The 24,573-nt window shown below is 41.2% G+C and overlaps 1 protein-coding gene across 1 annotated transcript in view; it reads left to right on the forward strand.

Annotated features, from left to right (window-relative positions):
* The window catches only part of DCC (DCC netrin 1 receptor), a 580,257-nt gene that overhangs the window by 545,394 nt on the left and 10,290 nt on the right, over positions 1-24,573 (forward strand). Inside the window, exons 24-27 of the mRNA XM_050913130.1 lie at positions 3,569-3,795; positions 6,276-6,392; positions 10,611-10,775; positions 19,157-19,369. Coding sequence (XP_050769087.1) covers positions 3,569-3,795; positions 6,276-6,392; positions 10,611-10,775; positions 19,157-19,369 — 722 coding nt within the window. The remainder of the gene's footprint in view (positions 1-3,568; positions 3,796-6,275; positions 6,393-10,610; positions 10,776-19,156; positions 19,370-24,573) is intronic.

Consider the following 24,573-nt stretch of genomic DNA (forward strand, 5'->3'; position numbering starts at 1 on the left):
GGAGGAGAGGACCATGAAGCCAGGTGATAGGAGAGACGGGTACTGGTTTTGGCTTTTCAGGAAGGCTGGCAGGAAATAAAGAGGCCAAAATGAAAGCATTTTTCAACACTGGGGGAGATTTTCTGGAGAAAGAATTGTTTTGTATTCTTTTTTTTTTTTTTTTTTTTTTTGTACAGGACCTCTGTACCAGTTGAGTTTCCTTTAATACAACCCAAAAGGCAAAGTGCACATTTTTGCCAGGTTAAGAATAAAGAACAGAAAGTATAAAATATTAACTTATGCATCAGAAGGATAATTAAGTTGAAGTAATGTTCACATTACTTGCTTCGCAAGCAGCAGTGCAGGAGGCTCAGGGTTCGTGCGGGAGGTGGGTTACATCTTATGGGGCCATTGCTTCTGTGTCCTGCCTCCGAGCCTGTCCCTGCTCCATGAGAAAAGACATCCGATCAGACCATGACCGGATGGTTACCCATGGTTTTTTTACAAGCAAAAACTTGTTTTGCCCAGGAGAACAGTTTATTTCTGAGATCTTCAGATAGAGACATCTTCAATTGTTGTTAAAAAAACAAACTAGGCTGAGCTGTTAAAAGCTTAAGTGTTTTCTCTGGGGTAATGTAACTGTAAAACGAAGGCAATGAAGAGTAATCTCACTCTGGAGTACTTGAAAAATTATCCTGTGTAGCATGTGTATATTGTTAGGAGCTATATGGGTGTGCTGTATAATGGCTGAAGTCACTGCCCAGGCGGTGTTGTGCTGGAAACTATAGAAATAGACAACGAGAAAGAGTTTCCTCTCCCAAGAGTTTATTTATTTTGAAAGTACAGCTTACGTTCTGCTGTCATTATTCAAGATTGCATGACCATAATATATATTTTAAGGGCAGAGCTGACCTCTGTTTTTGTATCCATCCTTAGGAAAAAAATATATATCATTATGGTATGCAAGCTGGATGCATTTCACGTTGTAAAATAATTGAACAGCAACAGAAACGCTGCCATCTGAGATCAATTTTTCAATTCCAAACTCCTTGTCTTCCCAATCCCTGCTCCAGTTATAAAATGGGTAATGGACTAAATTTGAATCCCACTGTAAATCTCAACATGAACTTGCAAAGCATCAGTTTCCATTGCTGCAGCTGAGGTTTGAAGCTGATGTTGAAGCTGTTGTGACTGTCTTCTATAGATATAAAGTGCTTGTCTGGTGCAGCAAAGGTCCTGCCTCCCCCTGAAATTGAGGGTAGATGCATTTTCAGAAGCCGAACCTCAACTTCTGCATTGCATAAACAGAACATTCCAGGGGAGGATTTATTTTCATTTGTTATTGATGACCTTTTCGTATGCACTCCTGGCTCTGATTCAATTTGCTACTCACGGGCTGTCAGAACATCAATAATTTGTGAGAAAATACAATGCAAACCAAGCTAGATCATTGCATATATTTTTAAATGATATCATTGCTGTAGCGGTTTTGTAGTTATGGTTGGAATGACACATTCATTATAACCTCCTATTTTGAGTTGTGTATAAAATTACTTTGGGGCTGAAATTTCTCTTACCTAGCTCAAGCCTGGAGAAATGAATTATTTTCAATTGAAAGTGACAAAAAAGCTGCTGTATCCTGAAGTGAAGAAAGTAATTCCTTGTTTAGAACCAAAATTATGGTCTTTTTTGAATGAGACAGAAAGAACAACTTTACTTTTTAACTTCAGGCAGGTCATATGTTAAGGTTTGAATGAAAGTGCTCATAATTATTCTTGTAGGCGTTAATCAGGATGGTACGAGGGTCTGTGCAAGAAGGTATTAAAGAACTGTCTTTATTCCATGTTCTTTATTCCTGTTCTTTGAAATACTGTCATTTTAAATTACTAAGTTCTGGCAATTAGCAAGTAACAGACTAAACGTAGGAAATAATTATGACCAGAAGCCAACACTCCTATTTCTTGTGGGCTATAAACAAAAAATCTCTCAACAACCCCAGCCTCGCCTCCACCGCTAACTTTCCAGATCACGTTTTAAAATTAATCTTTTGACCCTTGAAGAGCTTTTCGCGTACTGGCCAGTCAAAGGACCTAAAACAATTTCTGCTTTTAAGGGTGGCAGTTTGAGGACTGGGATATTTCTGCTGAAGTAAAATGTCATTGCCATCAGCTTCAGGGGATGAGACAGGGCTGTGCCCGCAGTGACATTTTAAATTGTAGGATATGTTTGTTCCTTCTCTTGAAAGCACAACATTTGGTGATGCACACAGTCGTAACACGCATCTCTTGCTTTCTAGACCAGGCTGAGAAAATTTAGCAAATCACAGAAATTGATTCAAACAATTGGAATTTCTTAAAGTTTATAATTTCCTCAAACTTTTTTCTGGTAAAATAACCCCATGCCACCTTCTGCAATACCGCCTGCAGCGTGTGATAGGAAGGGCAGTTATCTGAGCACACCTACACAAATGATGCATGAGTGTGAGTCCTAGGGATGCCAGTGAGAGGTTTGGCATTGCTTTCCGTGGATACGGGAAAGAGCCTTCCCTTCGGAGGTGCACAGCTATGTTTTGGGGTGAGCGTATGACAGGGGTAATGAGTAGCTGAGAGCGCTCAGTGCCCATGGAAATCAAGGTTTTCTTTTTTTGTTACCTAAAAGCGCACATGAATTTGAAAATATTTGCCTGCAGCTTTTTGTATATCACAAGTATTTCTGCTTTTCCACTTGGGGCAATAATATTACTTGCCTTTCACAAAGTACTTTGAGATGTACAGAGGAAGAAACCAGAGGTAAGAGTACTTTTGGATTATTGAGCAAAAAACCCTAACAATAAACCAGAAGAACTGCTCTTTCAGAGTTATTTAAATTGATAGATTTCTGATAAGACTTTCTCTACAGCTGTAAATTAGACATTGTGCTCCATATGTAAGGAGCATATCTTTTCTTTAGAATAGAAAAACATGCGTATTTTGTTACAAATAGCCTGTGTAGTCGAGGGGAGGTGAAAGCTGGAGAGCAGCGGAGCAGTACCATCCCCTCGTGGCACGGTGTGCTCCCCAGAGGAGGTGGCCCACTGACGTGAGAGCATATTGTAATACCTGTGCATGAAGAGAGGAGAGTTAATGTTGCTCTGGGAAATGCTACTCTGGATTTGTGAGCTTTTCTGTAATAAAAATACTGCTTTAGTGTATATTTAAAGAAATGCTGCACGCAGTTATGGAAGGTATAAGATGTGCATCGCTTGGCGGACGTGGGTTTTGGTCGCTGTTTTTAGATGCAGGCGCTCCACGAGTGCTGCTCTTCCCGAGATGAGACTGGCCGCTTCCCCTTCCTCTTCCAGGAAGAGTGGTTTTCCCCAATTTCTACGTCAGGGGCTGAAAAAAAGTGACCCACCCTGCTGAGCCCCAGGCCCATCCCCTGGAGCATAGGGTCCAGAAAGTATAGGACCGCATCAAGATAACTGCTGTCCTTTGAAGGACACAACCAGAGGGGTTCCTTAGAAAGACGCCAATGAGGAGGCATCACACTCTTGGTCTTATGAAGGGGAAAAACGTCCTTATGTGACAGTTTTGATCTTTCTTTCCTGCAGAAAACGTGCAACCCACAGTGCTGGTAAAAGGAAGGGCAGCCAGAAGGACCTGAGACCCCCAGATCTGTGGATACACCACGAGGAGATGGAAATGAAGAACATCGAGAAGCCGACGGGCTCGGACCCCGCAGGAAGGGACTCGCCGATGCAGAGCTGCCAGGACATCACCCCCGTCAGCCACAGCCAGTCGGAAACGCAGCTGGGCAGCAAGAGCACCCCGCAGCCCGGTGAGGGGCTCCGAGGGCAGGAGAGACAGAAATCGGCTGGGTTTCACTTGTAGATTTGGGGAAATTAGAATCATAGAATGGTTTGGGTTGGAAGGGACCTCTAAAGGTCATCTAGTCCAACCCCATTCCCTGTACTCCAATTTTTTTTTTTCTCCATCACCAGCATATAAATTTTCTTTAAATTAATTTGATACTGGTGGTTAGTGACCTTAGCCCAGCACGTGGAGTCTCTAACAGAGGGCGAAACCTGGCAAGATCCAGGAGGAGACTGGCAGAATTGACAGCTCTGCTATGGGTGCTGGGAGAGATGTTCCTAGATGATTTTTGCAGTGGTTTGGGGAAAACCCATCATTTTTGATTTTTACACCATTCTAATTTTTTAAGTTCAGGAATTCAACTGGAAGTCAAATGTTATTAAATTTGCATACCGTGCTAAAAAAAAAAACAGAGAGGCAAAGGGGGGCATGGAGAAGTAAGTGGGGAAAAAAAGAAATGAAAAATGGAGCAAAGGGAGAACATGATCGGGAAGGTGGTCAGCGGCATCACCGGGAGCAGAATTTGGGCCAGGCAAACTGAGAAAACTTACAGATATGAAGAAAGAAATTCTGTAAGAGAAATGTAGTTTCAGTGAAGTTTCCTCCTCCTTTTTTTAACCTTAGTGCACACCGCACATCGCAGGTTTCACTTCGGCTGATAACATTTTTTCCACCATAATAGAAAGTCTTGGGAGAGGCAGGTGGTGTGTGCAGAGAGGGACGGAGGGCGAAACACAGCACAGAAGTTGAAAACATAAACATATTTGTCTTGAGTTCGTCGTGAACACGTTGCTTGTGGGTGACAGAGTGAAATAATTCCAGAATATCGGTTGGGGCTGTAAATAACGAAGGTGACTTTTTCGGATGCCTCTGATGTTTTTATCTCTTTTTCCATAGCTCTTTTCTTGCAAGGAAAGAGAAGTTAAAAAGGAACAGTTTTCAAATTTCTAAATGGATCTAATTTTCTTTTTCTGACATTGTGTTTTGGGCTGATAGCTATTTAGAGGATAATTGTGACAATGATTTCTGTTGTTTTTAATGCAAAGGTCCTCGTTATATTAGACATTGGGAAAACATAACCAGAACATTCCCTTTGCCTGAACAGATATTGCTGATGATCAGGAGAGCTGATCCAGGGCCCAGAAAGATCAATGTGAGAGCTCCATTGATTGCAGTAGGCTTGCAATCGAGTGCATGGTAGGAAGTCATCACAGCGTATGAGCAAGTTAATGACAAAGGCTGGGCTAGGTATTTTATGTGTAAACGCCTTGGACCGTAAATAAATGCCTTTATGTTTCTTCCCGTTCTGTAATATACAGTTCAGTGCGACTGTCCCTGGCTTTTCACTAGCAATTAGGTCTTTGAATGGCCATCGACAGAAGACTTGACATTTCAGTCCTGCAATTCAGAGAAGAGTGATTTGGGAGAAAAATAGTCTTTTCATGCAAATCTTTTTTGTCATCTTTTTCAAGGAATCTGTGTTTGCTTGGGTACATCAGAGATGGATATTCTGAGTGGGTATTAAGCTTACCTGTAGGACAGTATTAAACTGATTTCATCCATGTTTTATTAAAATAGCAAAAGTAACATAAATATAAGGTTCATGTGAGACGAGGTATGAAGAGAGAAATACAGCTTTTATTTCATTGCAGTTCACTCCACCAAACATCCAGTTCCAAGCACACTTTCTTTCTGACAAGTGTATTCCCTAGAATCTTTGAATACTTCAAATATCCTATACTAATGTGACTAAATTACAGCATCCATATTTCAATACCTAAACAGAGAGTCTAATATATATAGCTGCTGAGACAGTTTTGAATTGGATTGGGCATTAGGCAGCGTATCTCAGCTCTCTGATCGAGGTAGGTGTGCTAGTTGTGATCCAGGACCAAATAAGGGGAAGCTCCAGGCACATCTTTAACTTGCCATGGTTGCTGTAGAAAAAACAAGATGCACAGGCTAGAAGAGCCACCGTGAATTACCGGACAATCAGGACGTAGGACTTCATGGCATCTCACAAGGAAGGTTGTTTTCATCCTTCAGACGTATTTCAAAGATAATTCTTGGCTGCCAGGTTTTGTAGGTACCTGAATTGATGCAGCCTTTTTCTGGTCTTGATACTTGAATTTTAAAATAAGTTTATAACAGGGAAGTTACAAGAAAATTGTCATATTTTTATGAAGTGGATGGGGTTTTCAAGATAATTTCAGAGTCAAAGAGAAAGGGACATATCTTAATTCTCTTGCAGAAAAATGCTAACAATAATTTTATACAGAAAAAGCAGCCAAAATAGTCTGTGCAGCTCTTTGCAGGTGGTGATATTTAATGATCGGTTAAAATAACTGAATTCTAAAAAAACCTGATTTTTCTGCTAGTTGTAAGGTGAAGAGAAACATTCATTTACAGCATTTTCAACTAAGCTATTGTGGTGTTTTTCTCTAGGTCCAGAGACAGAAGATGTTGGAAGCAGCATGTCCACGTTAGAGCGCTCACTTGCTGCCCGCAGAGCCACCCGTGCCAAGCTCATGATCCCCATGGATTCACAACCAAACAACCCTCGTGAGTACCAGGACCTTCCCCCAGCCTCCTTCTGCACCCCGCAAGCCGTGCTCACCCATCGGAAGATCTCATACGATCTTTCCAATATGATCTAGTTATGCCTCATAAAGTTAAATAGCATTAGCAATGTTTTCTTCATCTAAAAAAAAAAATAAAAGGCCTGGAAGCTTGCCAGGGCTTCACAACGCATCGCTGGAAAAACTATGAAGAGAATTCAGAAATCATACTTCTGCTAGACTCAGCCCAGGCTAAGCCTAAAGAGTCATCGTTTCTATTTTTACCAGGTGGACAGTGATGGATAAATCCCTCTGTCTCCTTACTATAAAACTTTAAAAACAGGGGTAAGAGTTCAAGCTGCCAGAGCAGAAGGCTTTGCAATACACAGATGTAAATTGTGATATTAGTAGTAGTATCAATAATTATAATCAGCTGGACATTATTGCAGTTTCTGCTCTATTTTCTTTTGTCTGTAGTAGTTGGCCATGCAACTATATGCCTTTTTAATATGGAGCAGCTCTCTTACAAGGCCAAGTAAATGAGGAGAAAAGATATTTTTAATAGGTGTTCAATTTTAGTGACCACAGTGTTTATCATTGAACAAGTTCCATAGATGAAGTGGATCTTTTTCAAAGCAGCAAAGTACACAAGAAAGACAGGAAGGCTGGAGAGCATTAGATAGGTTCTCCCATCCTGCGGAACTTCTTAAAATTTCTGAAGTGACCTTGTTTCACCGCTGAGCAAAGGAAAGGGGTAAGTGAGAGCCCGCAGGCACCGGAGAGAGGGTTTGGCATTGATGAAGTTCCCGGTGGAGGATGAGGCTTTGGGTCTTCACCTTTCCTCTGAGCAGCCCTGTGATCAGTCTCTTGGTAGCTCTCAGCTTTTAGCTAGAAGTTCTACCTTTGACCTCACAAAATAGATCCGATCAAAAATCTATGGGAATTGGTACATCTATGTAAATAGTCTGAGTTAAGAAAAATGAACACATACTGACAGAAATCTATTTCATCACAAAATTTCTTTCTAGCTCTGATGGTTAAATCTAAGTGCCTATTTGTAGGCTTGTGGAAGGGCACATCACAAATGATATATTAAAAAAAAAAACCAGAAGGAACTGAATGAAGGAGAGGAGAGGGAATAACCTACCATGGCTTTGTTCAGTAAATTACTTAGTAGGAGCTAGTGTTGATTCCTGTAATTTGTGTTCATTATGGGTGCAATTCAGGTCATGCTGCTCAGGCTCAGTACCCAGCCCTTATGAGGATAAACCAGAGGTGCCCAGGGAGAGACTGAATTCCAGTTCTTCATGCCTTGGGCTGGACATATCACCACATTTCAGCCTCCACCCTCTTTATGATCTGGAAGAAAGACCTCTGGGTTGAGGCGGAGAAAGCTCTTACACCACCTGGCCGTGTCCTGGGAAATATTCCCATCTTGTAACCTCGCTATTCTCACAATCGGGCAATTTGCCCTTTTTTCAGTGGGATTCCTCCTGGGTTGGCCTGGCTTGAAGGAGGGCAGCAGTCCAAGAAAATGGATAGGCTTGGAGTGGTGTAAGCAAAATCGGAACCAAATCAATTGTAATTACGATGGGTCAATAGCAGTGTTAGTTAAGTAAAAGTCAAGTCAACATTATTCTACATACAGCTTATAGATAAAAGTGCTTTTAAACATATTTAGGTTTTTCAGTCAAATGATGCATTTTGAGGAATTATGTCCTCTTTTCTATTTATTTATATTTTCAACAGTATCAATCTAATCTACAGCGACAGCATATTATGATTGTTTGCAAATAATTAAACTCAGATTTATAAAAGTCTTATTTGTGCATTTGTGCAGGCTGAGTTATGCTGAATATGTTTTTTTTTCCCCAGAAGATAAAATTGAGGCTCTGTCAGATTAGATGCTTTAATTCATTTCTCTCTGTTTGCCTGATACTGAAAGAAATTGTCAGCAGTCAGTGATTAAATAGATTGAAGAAGCAACATCGTAATTCTGAAGTAAAAAACCCATACTCTTAATTGTTAAATACCAAATCTGGAAGTAGTCACGCTCATCTCAATAATCAGTATTTGCAGTCTTTGAGAACAAATATACTCCGTAATGCGCCTTTGCTTACTGAAGTGGAAGGAGCGTAAACCAGATAAATCTGATAAGGTTTTAGTGATATCTTTGATGGCTCTAATGCTACTGAAATACAGGCAGTCACAAATACCAAGGCTGTTGTATGGAGAGGAGTATTTACAGGGAAAAATAATTGAGAAAGTCTTTGCAGGGTATCACATTCAAGTATCGTACCTGTAATTCCCCTGTTTTCTGTTTGTAATCTTTGCTTATGGAAGACAAAAATAAAATGCTCACAGAGTAAATCAGTTTGGCGAGAGATTTCTGCTGTGCTTTGTGGGGAGGTTTTTTCTGTTTATCCCACTCCCTAAAACTGCAGAAAATCGCAGCAGTTCTTTTTTTCAGGGAAATGTGAACATGTCAACTCCGTTGCTTTGGCAGCCTCTGGGGTGCTTGAATACAATTCAAAACGTCCTACTTTGTCATTTCTGTAAGCTGTTCTTGGGTGCTGGTTTTTTTACATGATACAGTACATTTTAAATGTAGAACAGTGTTTAGGTAGCTCCATGATTTGGTCAGGGAATTTCTGTTTTCAGTGTCTTAGTATATCAGTATTAAGTGCAAATTCAATTGCTGACAGGCTATGACAGAACAGATTTGTTGTCATATCTGCTTGAAATTGCAAAGATTTATTGAAAATGTTTGATGTTACCTTTTCTCCAGCTTCTCTACAATAGAGCACTGCAATGAATAGTAATCCTGTCTTATTTTAAAAATGAAAGTGCTAGGTATCTACACCCTAAAAAGAAATGAAGGAATGGACTTTGAAAAACAAGTTGTTCTTTAATAGAATTCAATAAAGAGTACTATTTTTCACTGCAGCAGCAATGTTGTAAATATTGTCAATAAAAATGTCTTATACAGACAAAATGAAATGTCTGAATAGTAGAAATTCGCTTCTAAGAGTGGGTGAATTGAACCCAGACAACTCTGAAGCTCAAATCACCCAGGTTAGCATTGCTTCGTGAGTTTTCTTCATCTCCACACTTGTCCGTTACCTCTGGAAGTGCAGCGTTGTCTCGCTGAAAGCCGTGTGCTTAAAAATACCCTCGTAAAGCCTTGGCACCGTCATGGCTTCTTGTGTGACCTGGGGGGCAGCCCAATTCGCCACTCTGTGTAATGGATGTAGTAGGAGCTAGAGGTAACTGTAATGACTATCTTAAAGTTTACAGCATTGTTTATGATTCGTGTGCGAAAGGTGCTAGATAAGCCAGACCTTATCATCAATGAGCCAAAAATCTCTGCTTATTGTTTAGCTGGGCAAAACTTTAATGTGAGTTTCAATGTTTTTCCAAAAAGCTACCAAGAAATTTATGATTTATATAGCATTATTATCACCCACTCTTCAAGCATTGACTGTTGAAAATAAAGGAGATAACTCCCAGGAAAGCCTGAATTCATCATGCTGTAATCCCGGTTTTCAAATCAAAGCGTTTCACTTAAATTCAACTCAAGAACTCAACTTCAACTTCAGACTTTTAGCTACTGGTTTGCTGGCACATCTCACTCCTGTTCCTTACAGGCTTGGACATTCCTGAGTGGGGAATAATGCCCGGACAGCCTCAGCTGATGGGTAAACCTGGGGGTCCCATGCCACTGGGGACATCCAAGGGCATCAGGGACACTGGTGTGAAGCTGGCAGACATAATGGAAGAGTTGCAGGAGCCCACACTCCTCCAGAGCGGCGGCTGAGGGCAGCAGGCCCTCCTAAGGCATCAGAAATGGCACCAGGGACCTGTGCTTAGGCAACTGAAATAAGCCCTTAAACTGCCTGATCCGTTCCTTCTCACTTATTTGTCAAGGGATATAAAGCACCCCCCAAAACGTGGCTGAATAGCTGGAACGCAGACAAAAAGCTATTTGGTTTTACAGATAAGTAATTGCAGACTGTACTTGCAATTATCCAACGTGTACCAGAGAGGCATATTTCTGTATACAGAGGTGGCTTCTGTGGGCAGAGGCATGTTTTATAGCGAGCGTTTGGGTACTTTGCTTTGGAAACGTGGTTGTTTCTGGTTCCCTACTGACTCTCTAAGGACTTCTTCTTTCATTTTCCAAAAGCACTCATTTAATCTCTCTCTCCTTCTTTCCTTTTAGCTGTGGTCAGTGCCATTCCGGTGCCAACACTAGAAAGTGCCCAGTATCCCGGGATCCTGCCGTCCCCGACCTGCGGATACCCGCACCCGCAGTTCACCCTTCGGCCGGTGCCGTTCCCGACCCTCTCTGTGGACAGGACCTTTGGAGCAGGAAGAAGTCAGTACAGTGCTTTTCTTCTGCTCGTTGCTCTTAACGTGCTTGGAAATAAGTTGCTTTCTATCAATGGAATGTATAAGCCAATGCAAATCATGCTGCCATGCTTTTTGGGAGCCAGGGTAAGTCTGGTCTGGTAACAGCAACTGGCTGCGGGCTGCCTCTTCTCCAGCAGCGGCTCCAGTTGCAATTTCCAATCTGTACTGAACACCTTAAAAGTTAAAAGTTGCTGCATCTCTAATCCAGTCCTGCCTTTTCTGCAGGTCTGTCAGTCATTTCACTGTACTTTAATTTCCTTTGCTTTATTCATAAGGATATTCCCAGAAAAATGCAGGCTTCAAGAGCTCTTCTTCATCCCAAGGCAGAATCTGGTATCATCACTCATTAAAATCATCCATGATAGCACTTACACGACCTCTCCACATAGTGTCTTCCCAGGCTTAGCTGCCATCACTGCTAGAAACATTTTCTTTAATATCTAACTTGCTAAAATTTAAGTCAATTGTTTTGTGATTCGATTAGAGCGGGCATAGAGAACAGTTTATTTTCTTCCTTGTGCAGATCCTTTTATACATGTGGATGCTGTTATCCCATCTCACATCGCTCGCCTCTTCTCTGGAGTGAGCTCTGTATTCATATTGGCTCCTCTGCAGTAATAGATTTGCGGTTTGTGTCTTCCCGTAACTATTCTTCACCTTATCGCGATCAGGGGAAGGCGCACGCATGCAGCGCGAGCCCCCAGCCTCACCTTCACAACTTACTTGTACGCCTCTGCCGCGCCGCCAGCCATCTGTTCTTTGTTCAAGCCTAGCGAGCGTGCTCTGGCATATTAATTATGGTTGGAGGGCTGATATTTTCTTATAATTCTCCCTTAACTCTACTGCATATCAAGTCTGAATTATTGACAGATTAATGTCAATCTGTTACACATAATTTTTTTTCACGTCGCAGAGAGTCTGTGCTGCTGGTCCACGGGGAACTCATCTGGAAATGACCGATTTTTTCCTCCTATTTGATTGTTGCTTTCAGTCAGTTCAGACAGGTCCTTGGGGAGCGGTGATTGAAATCCAGTGGTGGGATTGTAGATAAAAGGTGGGTTCAGGTGTCCTAGTCATCACCCTAATGCCATTCCCCCTCTCTTCAGTGCGGTTGCTGAGGTCCTTTCAAAGCTAGATGGCAATTTCCTCTGCAGGGCCTCGCTGGCATAATCAGGTTTTGATCTCCTGCTTAAATTAATACCAAACCCACCACAAATGCAATGCACAGAAACAAAGTAGATTCAGCTTCTTGCTTGACATATGTTAGATGTTGGGAATAAAAATAAAATTAACTACCCTGTGCCTGATCGTGGAGATGGAAGAAAAAAAAATTGAAGACTGAATTGTTTGCTCAGCCGTCATCATCTCGACCTACTCATAAAGGACCTGAGCATCTTCAGTCCTCAGATCCAAAGTCCAGCCGTGAAAGTCAGGGAGGTTTCCCTAGTTCTGCTGATGCCTCAGGGATGCAGGCAGCTCAGCTGGTAAATGCCATAGGGACTGGTGGCTGGGACACAATTGCTGAGGGATACGTTAGGCACAACCCCCAAGATCGCACATCCCTGGTGCGTTCAGCTCCTGCCTGAACCAGCCACTAGATTTACACATGTAGTAGTCAGGAGACGAGATTTTCAAAAAGAGGAATGCGTTTGAAATCCTCTTGGATCCAATGGCAGTTCCCAGGGGAAGGTCTGTATCGAAAGGTATGGGTTTGCCCAAGTCTTTCAAGCGCGGCACGCTTGAGAGTTGAACAGAAGAGTGCTAATACACAAAAGTTCTCTGCAAGAAGCTTGAATACAAAACAGCTTTAATTATTCAGAAGACCTGATGGGCCTTGAAAAAGCTCAGGCAGTGAAGATTTCAGATAATTTGGGCAATTTCCCATTAAATAATTCAAAAGCGGTAGACATAGCCTTGTTTGGATAATGGCTATTTCAGATTATTGAGGTCTGGGTAATCAAGACTGCGTGGTATTTCGAAAATTATCTAAGCCCGTTACAATGTGCAATGACAACGTATTATAGCCGTTGCGGTTGTGCTCTCTGGCAAAGGCTATTGACTTCCAAAGCTCCCAGATCGTACAAAATACCTCCAAATGAAATATTCTCTTCCTTCGCTGTGCCTTACGTTTTCAGCACCACGGCAATGAAGCGAAGGCACAGACAAGGACGTGGAAATAGTGTTTGTTTTCTAGTGACACTTGACACTGTCAGAACCAGCCAAGCAGTTCACTAGGTTTATATAATGGCAGTGTTCATTACTTTTCAGTCAGAGGAGGGATGAAGGGATATAAAAGTATATTTGTAATATGATGCCCGAAGCTCTTCGCAGCACTGGTGCCGTTGCTGCCGGACGCCAGGGCTGGCAACGTCAGCCCGTCTGGAAGAGCGGTCAATCTCCAGCGCAGCCGACTGAAAAGCAGCTGCTTCATTTGTGGCTCACCTCCCACTGCCTCACCGACCACCTCGCTGCAGCGGAGAATGTGGGGATAGAGCAACGAAATTACTCTAATGCTTTGAGTTTGTTTATTTTTTGGCTGTTTTCTTAATATGATCATGTGGTCGAGAGCAACTAGCAGTTAAAGAGACTGTAGAGACAATACATAAAGCTTTTTTGTGTGTTTTATCCCTCAGTGAAAAATTCACTTGATACTTGACCAATTGCAGCTGTGTCTGAAAAAGAAATACCCAGCAATAATTCCTCTGAGACAGAGCCTACCTGCGGTACTGCATGACCGAGCACCCTATTGATCAAGATGTAGCAATCCCTGAATAAATCATATGCCATGCCATTAGCGACGGTGTTGCTCGACGTCCTGCCGTACCGACAATGCTCGAACACCTTCTTCTGTTTCTGAAGGCCTTTTTCATTGACCCGAAGATTCGAGTGCTGCAACTTATCTTTAGGACAAATGTTCTACTGAAGAGGAAACTGAAAAAAATGGAAGGGAGAGTCAGGCCCCAACTAGAGCTTGAATAATAAGCTGTCTTGCCTGTTTGACTACTGCTGATGACACTACCAGCCATAAAATACTATTGCTAAATACCAGTTTTTCCAGACAGAAGACATCTCTGAGCCATAATAAAGTGACTGTTGTCTGGTCAGCAATCCTTCTCATGGCTTGGCCTTCTCCTCCAGGCTCCTCCAGAGCTCTGTCGTGCCCACTGCCTACGATTTTATCAAGACAGGTAGGAGAAGATGCTTTGTAGTTTGCCGTGTGTTACAGAAGGAAGAAGATGCTCTTTTTTTTTCCTCTGCCACAGCTATTGGAGATGCTGAGCTGTCGCAGTCTCCAGTAGGGAAAGAGGAGAGCTGGAGGAAACCATCTCCCACTTGGGAGGTACTGAGGTGGCCCCGTCCCCATCCACACGCTGGTCAGCATAAATAGGCTGTGTTCTGGTCCCATCCTGATCACACTTTTACAGGAGGCAGAGTACTTTTCTTCAGGCTAAAGACTACGACTGGTCTAACAGCACCATTTTTAGAGGGAGCCATTCATCAGTGTGTTGCCCTAATAATCCACATGGTGAAAACTTGGAGATGTTCAGAAAGTATGTTTTGTTAAAAATAAAGACATATTATTTTCTAGTATTAAAAAGAAAGATTGAAAATTGTGTAAACCAGAACAATGAAACAACAATTATATTAATAGCTTGAGATAGCCATAGAGAAGTATTATGGAATGGAGATAACTTTATGTACATTAATCTGTTAAAGTGAGATGCACTAAAGCAAATATTTCCTGAGCACATTTCCTCTTGGAGCTGCCTTTCTGGCTGCGAACAGTCAGCTCTGCAGTGAGCTCATCCAGCTGGGAAGCTTAAATCCCTTCTATGATAGAAGCTGCGTTCTGGACTTAGTGGAAATGGTCATTTTTATCCAACAGTCCGGTTTGGGTTCAGCAGGGATTGCAACATCTCACAGAAGTGGGATGAGAGCTGTACTGGAGTTGTGGGTAAGGTCCTGCTTAGCCCCTCACTTCCTTTGTTTTCCTCCAGAAAGTGAATCATCAGCAAAGCAGTTTGGTTTTTTCAGTACATAGTTCTTTGGATGTAACCACGTATGATTTAAAAATGGTTCTGCTGTCTTCCCATGATTCAGCTTTACGATTCGCAATTTTTTAAAAGTATTCCTCAAAAGTATTCTTTGGATGTACCTAAAATTGCATGAGAGTAGTAACCTGACAATAATCATGCTAAAAAAGTGTTACTGCTTGTGCTACAATAACATCCAAAGATCCCAACAGGAATGAGGCCCAGGTTTGTCAGCATTACACAGGTATATAGTCTTCGTCACATGATATTTACAACCTGTATAAATTCAAAAATACGCAGAAAGTCATTAGCAGATATGGAATAAAGTTCAGTCATTTTAAGTCCCCATCTACCATCACATACTTTGAATTGTTATTACCTTTTGTTTTCAATCCATATTGATTTTTTCATTACCTCAGACTGTGGCAGGGCCAATACCTACAAATCCAAGTGGGAATATTTCCAGTGTTACTTCTTAGTAGAAGATATACAAAGTAAAAATATATTCAGAGGCCTAAATTCATTGAACTGGTTAACAGCATTGTACCAACCAACAATTATGCAAAAGCAAAGGGAAGATCAAAAGACTTTGTATCAGATATTTGTTCTTCTGCTTGGTGAGACCTGTCCATGGCTATTTGAGTTCAAAGCAAGTTTATTCTCAATGTTCCTCACATATAAAATTAATGCAAGTAGGGCTTTATCCAAGGTTTCTCCAAAGTAATGAGACCCTAATAGGTTTTACTGGGCTTTAGAACAGATCTTCATGTATAGCATAATACTTTCTTTACTCTGCCAAAATATTTTACTAAATTCAAGAGCAAAAGATCACAACTGGAATGCAGCATGGTGTTATCTGCTTCATCTTAAAGGCCGATTTGGAGTCTACTTTCTGTAAAAAAAAAAGGTAATAATTGGATCAGTAGAAATAATCAGAATCCTTGGGCGCTTCTGTTGCGGTGTATGAAGGCAAATATCTGGCTGCTAGGCAGGGGATTGATGTAGGTGATGTAGGCAGCAGTAGCGATGTGCTCATCTTCATCCATCCGTCAAATAAACAATCCATCCTCTCTTCCTGCAGGGACTTGAGTGAATTGCAAATTGATGGTTCTCATTATGTTTGCAAGCATGCACATCTTACTTTAGATAAAAGTCTTCTCAAGCATGAAGCACCTTCATTAGACCACTTACCTTCAATATTTAAATCCCAGCTCTAGCTTCTAATTTTAATAGAGTCATCACACCTTTCTCTTCAGTAATAGCTGGAGGATACGCTGAAATCTTTTATGTAATAATGGTTATGTAGGTCTCCAGATTTTACAACTAAATCTTTAAGATAAAACATACCCATACAGTAAAGCAGTAATTTAATAGCCTTTGAATGCAGAGACCGTTATGCTGATGCTAGCTGATAAAGCTTTGTTATCTGAGAGCACCACTGCAGAAAATACCAAGAAGGTATTTGATGGCGAGTAGCAGTAAGTGTCTGGTTTACTTGTTTCTCCAAACAGGTCAAGAGCCTCCCAAAAGAGCTGTCCTAAAGGACACGATGAAAAGTGTTGGGCTCCGTTGGAAGCTCAGACTTTGACAAACATGTTGAAAGACATATTGAGGCTAAGAGCATAGACAAAAGGCTTTATTTTTACTTTAAGCAAAGACCTCGCCAAGGCTTTGCTCCAGAAAGCATTGTAATCTCAGATGTATACCTCTGTGAGACTCACATACTATTTTGCATCTTCCTTGACTAGGACAGGGTGAAGGGAGAGAAGAGCCTAATGCCCATGGTAGCCTAGAGCAGCAACACGCTGTGACACCTTCTTGAATGTGTGGGCAGAGAGTAAGGGTGGAATGAGCTAAACTATCATTCCTGCTCTGCCCTGTTACAAATAACCTCAGTATCTCCGGCCTCCTTAAGGAGAATTTTAGTCCTCAGAGAAGAAAAGAGAGGGGTCCGCTGGGCAAGGAGGGAAATGGAAAAGCAGAGCTAGGGCAATGGCATGATAACGCAAAGAGCCTTGAAGGTGAAAACAAGGAACATGAGCCACAGATGAGGCAACTTTTACAAACCGTAGATGATTTTGACCTTGGTCTGATCCTGTAGTTGGGTTCCTATCCGCGGTGTTCAGTTTTGCCAGGGATGTCTGCAATATTGCCATAGGAACAAGCAATGGGGCTGTGGAAATGAGGAGAAATCCTCATTTTCCATTTTTCAAAATTGTTTTGCCACTTAGTAGGTTGTAATTACTTATATACTTTGACATTAATTATTATAAAATGCCTTGAGATTTGACTTGGCTGTGTAATTGCATGTTATTTGTACAATGAGTTCTGGTTGTTGCAGCAGGCTTTGAAAGAAACCAGATCCTCTGGAGCATTTTGGGTCCCAGTATAATAACTAATTCTGATATGTATGTGTCAGGAAGGTTGTTTTCGTCAGTAAAAGATTGAGCTTTTCCTAGATTTCTGTTTCCTGCCACAAGCTGCATGATTAACTGTTGTGCTGTGAGCCATCCTGGCTGGCACAGATACTGTGGAGACACCGGACGACACAAACATGCTCCAATTAAGTAAGTTCCTGTTGTGATCAGGCTCTTCACTAACCAGGCTGCTTCCTTCCACTGTTCTGCTTGCAAATAATGTCAGGCCTTGCGGACACTCTCGCCAAGAGGAGAACTTTCTCCAGTGCTGCTCCTCGGGGCAGCGGGGCGGGAGCTGGAAGAGGGGCCGGGAGAGGCCATGGATCCGAGCTCTGGGGAAGCCTCAACAGCACTCGTGATGCGGGATTTGGAAAAGAAGACAAGAGATGGTGTTTCCAATTCAATTTGCTTATCCTTCTCCTGCAGTAGGAACGAAATAGAAGTGGCAGGCTCTTTCCTGTGGCATGGGGAAATGAACTTCTTGCTGCCATCCATAAAGCACCACAGCAGACTTACACTTATCAGTCCTTGTAATTAATTCTTAATTGGTTTGGCTTGTCACGGTAGGCATAGTGGTCAAGAAGAGATTTTAAAGATTTTGAAGTTTTTAAAGCTTTAAAGATTGTTGTTTATTCCAATTACAGTTCCCTTACAAGAACAAAATAATCTGTTTTCTTTGGAATTCTTTTTTCTGTCTTTGTTTATTTTCTTAAACTTCTGAAAGTCTGAATAATGTGGTACAGTGTTGTGTCCCGGTGTAAACAGCAGCAGTGAGTTTCTCTTCATGACCAAGAGTCAGTGTTATGTGAAGAGCAGTGCCATAAATCTGGGCAATGCCATCGAGATGTGTGAGTGTGCATCCCGCCTCTTGCTGTCTTCTTCTATCCCTCCTTCTACACAACATCTTCTTCACTGTACACACTCCACAGAAGATACTCTGATTTTAGACTACATGATTAGAAGATTTTGCATCCAATAGGTTTCAAGAGAACTCAGTTCACAAATCACCTTTTTCTGCATTCACGGTACTGGTGATGTCGGACAACGCTGTGGACTGTACACATCCTGAAAACTCCTGTACAACCATAATCATGTTGTGATTTATAGCTTGGGTACAACATGCGTTTCTAGAGGGCCGTAGAAATAAAGGGCTTTTCTCTTTGTCTCAGCCTTTGTTTTCATTAACACTTCAGCTGTTTGCTTCTGTTTTCTGGCATGGAAAGTCCATTTCAGAGCTTGATACTGAAAGCTTCTTTTAAGAAACACTGCAGAACGTAGGGAAGCTGTCTTTTATATTAGAAGGTTGACAGGGAACATTTAAATCTCTGAAGAATTGACTTTGAATGTAGGCTCATAAAACAGCAACCTACTGCTTTGGCACACTAAATGTTACAGCTGTCTCAAGGAAGAACAATATTGGTGATTGGTTATGTGGAAATTAATTAAGTCCTTTCTTTGTCTCCAGCTTTTCTCTGCTGTGACTAGAACAGTACCATCATGCTGAACATAATGAGTTTCCATAGTCATAGCTTGTTTCAATCTCCACATGATGGAGTGTTTTTTGTGTTTATTGATTTTTAATATTTAAAAGCACATAGAGAGGAACGATAGAGAGAAGAAGATAAAAACATCATGCTTGGTTTTGGTTTTTGTTTTTTAAAGGAAGATGTTTTGAGCTTCAAATGGCACACGGCCACTCTGAGGAGCATCTGGTTTTTAATTCGTCTGCCAATAACTTTTGATGGAACTGTTTACACATTTCCTGCACCTTCTTGGAGGGTAGAGGCTAATGCTGTCCCTTCTGTTGAAAATGACCATAAAAATAGGAAATGGGACATAAAAACCACATCAATAATAGTCCTTTGGTTTTTCTTTTTTTCTTTTTTTTGACTGTTCCTTTGCAGCTGTTAACGAAGGACCAGCACCACAGCAGCCGTCCTTGCTACCGCAGACGCAGCCTGAGCACTCCAACAACGAGGACGCCCCGAGCAGAACCATCCCCACCGCCTGCGTCCGCCCCACGCACCCTCTCCGCAGCTTTGCCAACCCCTTGCTACCTCCGCCCATGAGTGCAATAGAACCGAAAGTCCCTTACACGCCACTTCTGTCTCAAACAGGTAAGAGTGACGGGGCAAAAGTCTCCAGTACCACTCATCTGAACCATTGACCTTCAATTCGTGAGAAAATAGAGAGCACAAGATTGTCCCATACCTTGAAGAAATATCTGTAAGTGCTCACAGAATGGAAAGTGGATATATACAGTTTTATGGTAATAATCCAGTATTTCATTCTGCCAATCTGGAATAAAAATTCAGGAGAAGGCAATAGCTTAAAATCAGAGTTAACAAGTAAGTGATAAAAATGAATTAAATGAGATGCCAAATTAATCACTTGGTCTTGTTTCCAGTCTCCTGTTATGCTACAGTAACTTGAACCAGTGCCAAATGCTCGACTCTTGTTTCAAGGCTTGCCTTTTTGATAATGAAAGGACTATTTATGTATGCTGGAAAAGAACTGACTGCAATCCACTCCAGTGTGCAAACTACTTAAAAATTACATAGGAAGCGTGCACGGAACAGAAAGAAAATTATTATATATAAAAGAAAAAGGCTTTAGAATAGTGCCACTGTTGAATGAAGCTGTGGGCTGGTTTCAGGGTTAGATTAAACGGCTGTGTATGGCCGTAGCGAAACATTGAGTCATGGGTGGGGGGCACGGCAGCGTGGGGCATGGCAGAGCAAGAGGGAACGGTGCCTCTCCAGCTCATTTCTGGGTTTGCTTCCAGAGCAGCACCATTTCTGGAGAGCTGTTTTAAAAATTCACCCTTGGATCAATGAGAACGTTTGTGTGATATATCCGGTATGTGCTTTGTTCATAAAGTAGGCCCAGTGCTAGCATTGTTCTTCACGTGAAGTGGTATGATTTGAGTAACTCTATTTGCCTTGGTGACCCTAACTACTAGAGCGATTAAGGAGGAGAAAAAAGGGGTTGCGGACTGGTATCTCATTTTAACTGTTTGCCCTCCTCCTTTAGCTTGGATAATCTCCAGTTTGGCTCAGACAACCTTTGAGATTTCAGCTTTACCCTTTTCTGTTCTAATACTGCTCTCCGAGCATAGCTTTCTTGCCATACAGCATATGTTAGGTCGATGTTTGCAACAAGCAAGCTAGCAAAACATCTCTGCATTTTTACTGGAAGCACCTGCTATCCATCAGCAAGTAATCCAGTTTCTGACAGCAGACAGAAGTAGATAAATCCTTATTTATTGGAGAACTGCTTTTGCCAAATAGTGCTGCTGAATTATTTTTTATATATAACAGAGTCCATTCATCTTTATGTAGTACTGCATTTTAGTTTATGAGGATCCAGTTCTAGTTGTCTTACTCTAGCGAGTAAGCCTGGTTGCCTCGAAAGGACTATTTGTTCTCTAAGTCAATCAGAGTTTACATTTTAACCATTATAATTGGGAGGCGTGGTAAAGAGAGAGGAAATTGGGGCATGTTACTTATCTTCATAAAGAACCCCGTCATCCTGAAAAATAAAATTGCCTTTTTTTGAGTAAGTAATCTCACGTAAGCAGATGCAATGTTTCCTACAAACTATGTGTAGAACTTTGTTACTAGGCAAAATTCAGAACTGAAAGTTTATGGAAATAATCTGCCATAAAGCAATGGAAATAAATAAAGCAAATGCTAAGGCAACGAAAATATCTGTTTTTCTGGACTCTGTCACATAGACGAAAACATGTTGCTGGGTTATATATGGCATTCAAACTGTTGTATTCACTGTTATACTGAAACCTCAATTTTTACTTTTTAGAATTGTGTATAGCTTCATTTCTCATCTGCCTCCAGCTATTTTGTGGTGTTGAGGGCTATTTTTTTCTCTCTATGCATGGTTTCTCTTGCTTTTCTCAATGTACTTGTCCTCAGAGTCATTAGCCAGACTGATGTTGTCTCCTTTACCAATTTCTTGTAGAAAGGTTTCCTCTGTAAATGTTAACTTCTATTTGTGCCTCTGGGCAGCAGAGTGTGCAGAACTGATCCTGGTCCTGCACATGATCCCTCAAAACTAGGCTGCTCTTTCGGTACCCACTCCTGAATCCCACTCCTCTGGAACCCCCATCTCTCTCCTTTTCACTTAAAATGGGAGTGGAGAGAGAAAGCATTGAAAAAGAGATGTCTAGAAAGAGCGCTTCATTTCACCAGCAATTCTGAGTATTTAATACTACCCATGAGCATGATATCTCAGCCATAGTTAGATACCCATGAAAGGGAAATTTTGAAGACATTTGTGACTTTACAAAGCTTGTGATGTATTTCTCTCTTTGAACAAACCTCCTGGAAGAGATGGCTGGCACGTCCCTGCACGGTCGCTCCTCCCTAGTGCCCACTGGCAGAGCCAGGGTGGCCGAGCTCTCTGCAGGCCAGCTGAGACAATTCCCTTATGGACCACGTCTGCTAATTATACCCCACTTAGGGACATCTCAGGTTTAAAAGGCTCTTAGCAAATTCCCATGTTGGAATAACTGTTACTTTCCTTAACCTGATAGATAGAATTAATTACATTTTCATTACGTTTTTCTTAAACTCAAGACATTTTTACATGTCCTATGTAATAAAGCAATAGGGCAATAAGTAATGGACTCATCGTCACTTAAACCAATTAAACAACTCTTTGCTTTGCTGTCCTATTTTTTAAATGCATGTCAATCAGGTGTCTTATCCCTTCAGACAATATATAACTAAGGGAACAATCCTGCAGAATTCGGAAGGGGAGAAAGCAGCAGAGAACTGGAGAGATTGATCCAGAGATTCCCAGCAAAGACTTTAAAAAGCAGGAACCTGAAGTTCAGTGGAGATTTCCCTTGAAATCCCTTCATCGCTGGTTTGCAGACTCTCCTCCCTCCAGCCCCATGAGTTTTATATCTCCTTTTAAAGAGTAGCCTCTATGGAACTGCCAGGCTGTGGTGTCCTCTGGTCCTCAACCAGCCCCACCGGCTGCCCCGCAGCCAGCCGCATGCTGAAGCTCCATATGTATTTGGATATTTAGATTATAGTCCTGGAGCTGATGTCTAACGCTGGCCCTCATGCAATATTAGTATCGAAATTAATTTTTGGAGCTTGCCCAGAGAATAGATGAGCACAGGGCTTTTTCTTGGCTTTGATTGACCTGATGGTAAAAGGAGGTGTCTCCTCTAATATTTTATCTATTCAGTATATCTCTGTAGTGGCATTATAATTAGCTGTTAAACTCTATCATATGGTTCATAAAAAAGACATACAGAGATCATTATTCAGTTGTGGGGGATTTTGCCATGAGGATATGAATAAATATTTAAAAGGCTGTGCTCCTGGTTTTGGGTCATGGCATCAGCCTAATCCAGAGCTAAATCTGCCATTTTTCTCCTTTTTTTTTTTTTTCTTTTTCTTTTTTACTTGAGCCCAGTAAATCTGAACTCTTTACATTAAGCCCTTCCTGTTGATATTTTATAGGAGATCTCACCTTTTCATCACTGCTTTGTGATGGAGCACTTGAGGTTCCTAATACTTACTCTGAAGGCGTGAGAATCGCTCCATGGTATTTCCAGTCCCCACTGTGGCTGCGCTTGCTCCTCTTTGCAAATCATATGCATAGGCATATAAGTGATTTGACTTAGTCCCCTTTCAGGTTAAATAGAAAATGTTTGATGGAGTGTTGAGCTTATTGCATTATAGATCTGACATAAATTCCGCAAATGGACAGGAAAGATATATTTTTTTTACCCTCACAAATGAAAATTCCTTTTAGGTCTTGATGATCAGCTGCACTTTAAATGAACCTGAATTAGGAGGTCATTTTTCTTCTGCAGAAGCAAGTGTGAGGTGATGGAAAATACCGCCTGTGAAGTGGTGGGTTTTATATTGTGTCACAGTTCTAAAACTTCAGCCTTTTCAGGCTCCTATATCTTTTGTGAGATTGTAAAAACGCTGCATTTTTTCTGTCCCTACTCCACCAAAAAAGTGAAGTTGGAAATCCAAATCATCATCTTCTCGGTCTTCCCGGAAACACTCAGTGATACCCCAGAGCTAAAAACCACTTAATTGTACAGCAAAATTGAGCTTGATTTTCCTTCCTCCTGCTAAGCTGTAAGGTATGCCCCAAACTGGCTATGGGCTGGGAGTGCAGGGGAAGGGTTGCCCTGCAGATGAACTGTTCAAGATTTATTTCTTTGCCTCTTTGGGGAAAAAAATCTTGTATTTTCAATGTTTGGGGAGTAAAAGTGAAGAGTGAGGTGAAGAAATCTGGCAGTAAACATCACTGTGTAAAAAGCAGCAGCTGGATATTGCCTGGACGTTAGTACAAATCCTTCCCATATCCAGGCTGACCCACACACTGTTTTCGTTACCAAGTGGGATAAAAAAGCCTGATAAGAAAATGAGCTCCATGAGGTGTTTTTTGTGCTGCCTTTTTTTTTTTCTCTATAGCTATTGTAAGAAAAGAATCAGAAAAACAAGATAAGAGTGAAGGTTTGCAAAGCCAGTGTTAAAACCGTGAGCTAACGGTCAAATAAATAAGGGATGAAATCAAGAGGAAAAAAGGGTATATGGGTATTAAGCAGTGACTCCTGGGCCATAATAATCTCAAATAGCAAGGGTTTGGGGCCCCAGTAGCTGCTGAAATGACAGTGATCCTTAGAAGAGTGAATACAGAAAAAATATAGAAAGAATTTTTGGTCGTGCTGATAATAGACTGCTCCTCACAGGAGCATTGGTACAATCACTGTGACACAAGTGTCTTGAATATTGGATCTCAGGTGGCGTGTTTAGAGATGGAAATTCCAAGAATAAAACTTTTGGCTGCAAATTAGGCAAATTTTGGAGACATGAACTTAGAACTCTCTGGTAATAGATTTATGCATTTAATTGCTATCCATTTTTTAGAGTGTTTAATCCCCTCTTGTGCAAAGTGGGGAGCTAATTTGTGAGAGCATTTATTCTGAACAATCAATTAGCTCTAATTAATTAGCTATACAACCTTTCTGGGTCCTTTTTTTTTTTTTTTTTTTGAAGTTTACCATTCACAATAAAAAAATCCCAGTGCCAATGTAAAACACAAATGAAAACCTATTGCTTCTAATTTGAATTCAGTCATTGAATTTGAAGGCAACTAAGAAGTCTTTTGTTAATAGGGTATAAAAATCTTTCTGGCATAGGGGTTTTTTTTCTTATTTTAATGATGAGTGTAAATGTGATTATGGACTTCTCTTTATCGTAGTCTACAGTAAGCAAGGTCTAGAAATTCACTGAAAATATGGGAATGATTCGTTCTTGAACCTTTT

The sequence above is a fragment of the Gymnogyps californianus genome, chromosome Z (assembly GCF_018139145.2).
Source record: "Gymnogyps californianus isolate 813 chromosome Z, ASM1813914v2, whole genome shotgun sequence".
In the NCBI taxonomy this organism is placed as follows: domain Eukaryota; kingdom Metazoa; phylum Chordata; class Aves; order Accipitriformes; family Cathartidae; genus Gymnogyps; species Gymnogyps californianus.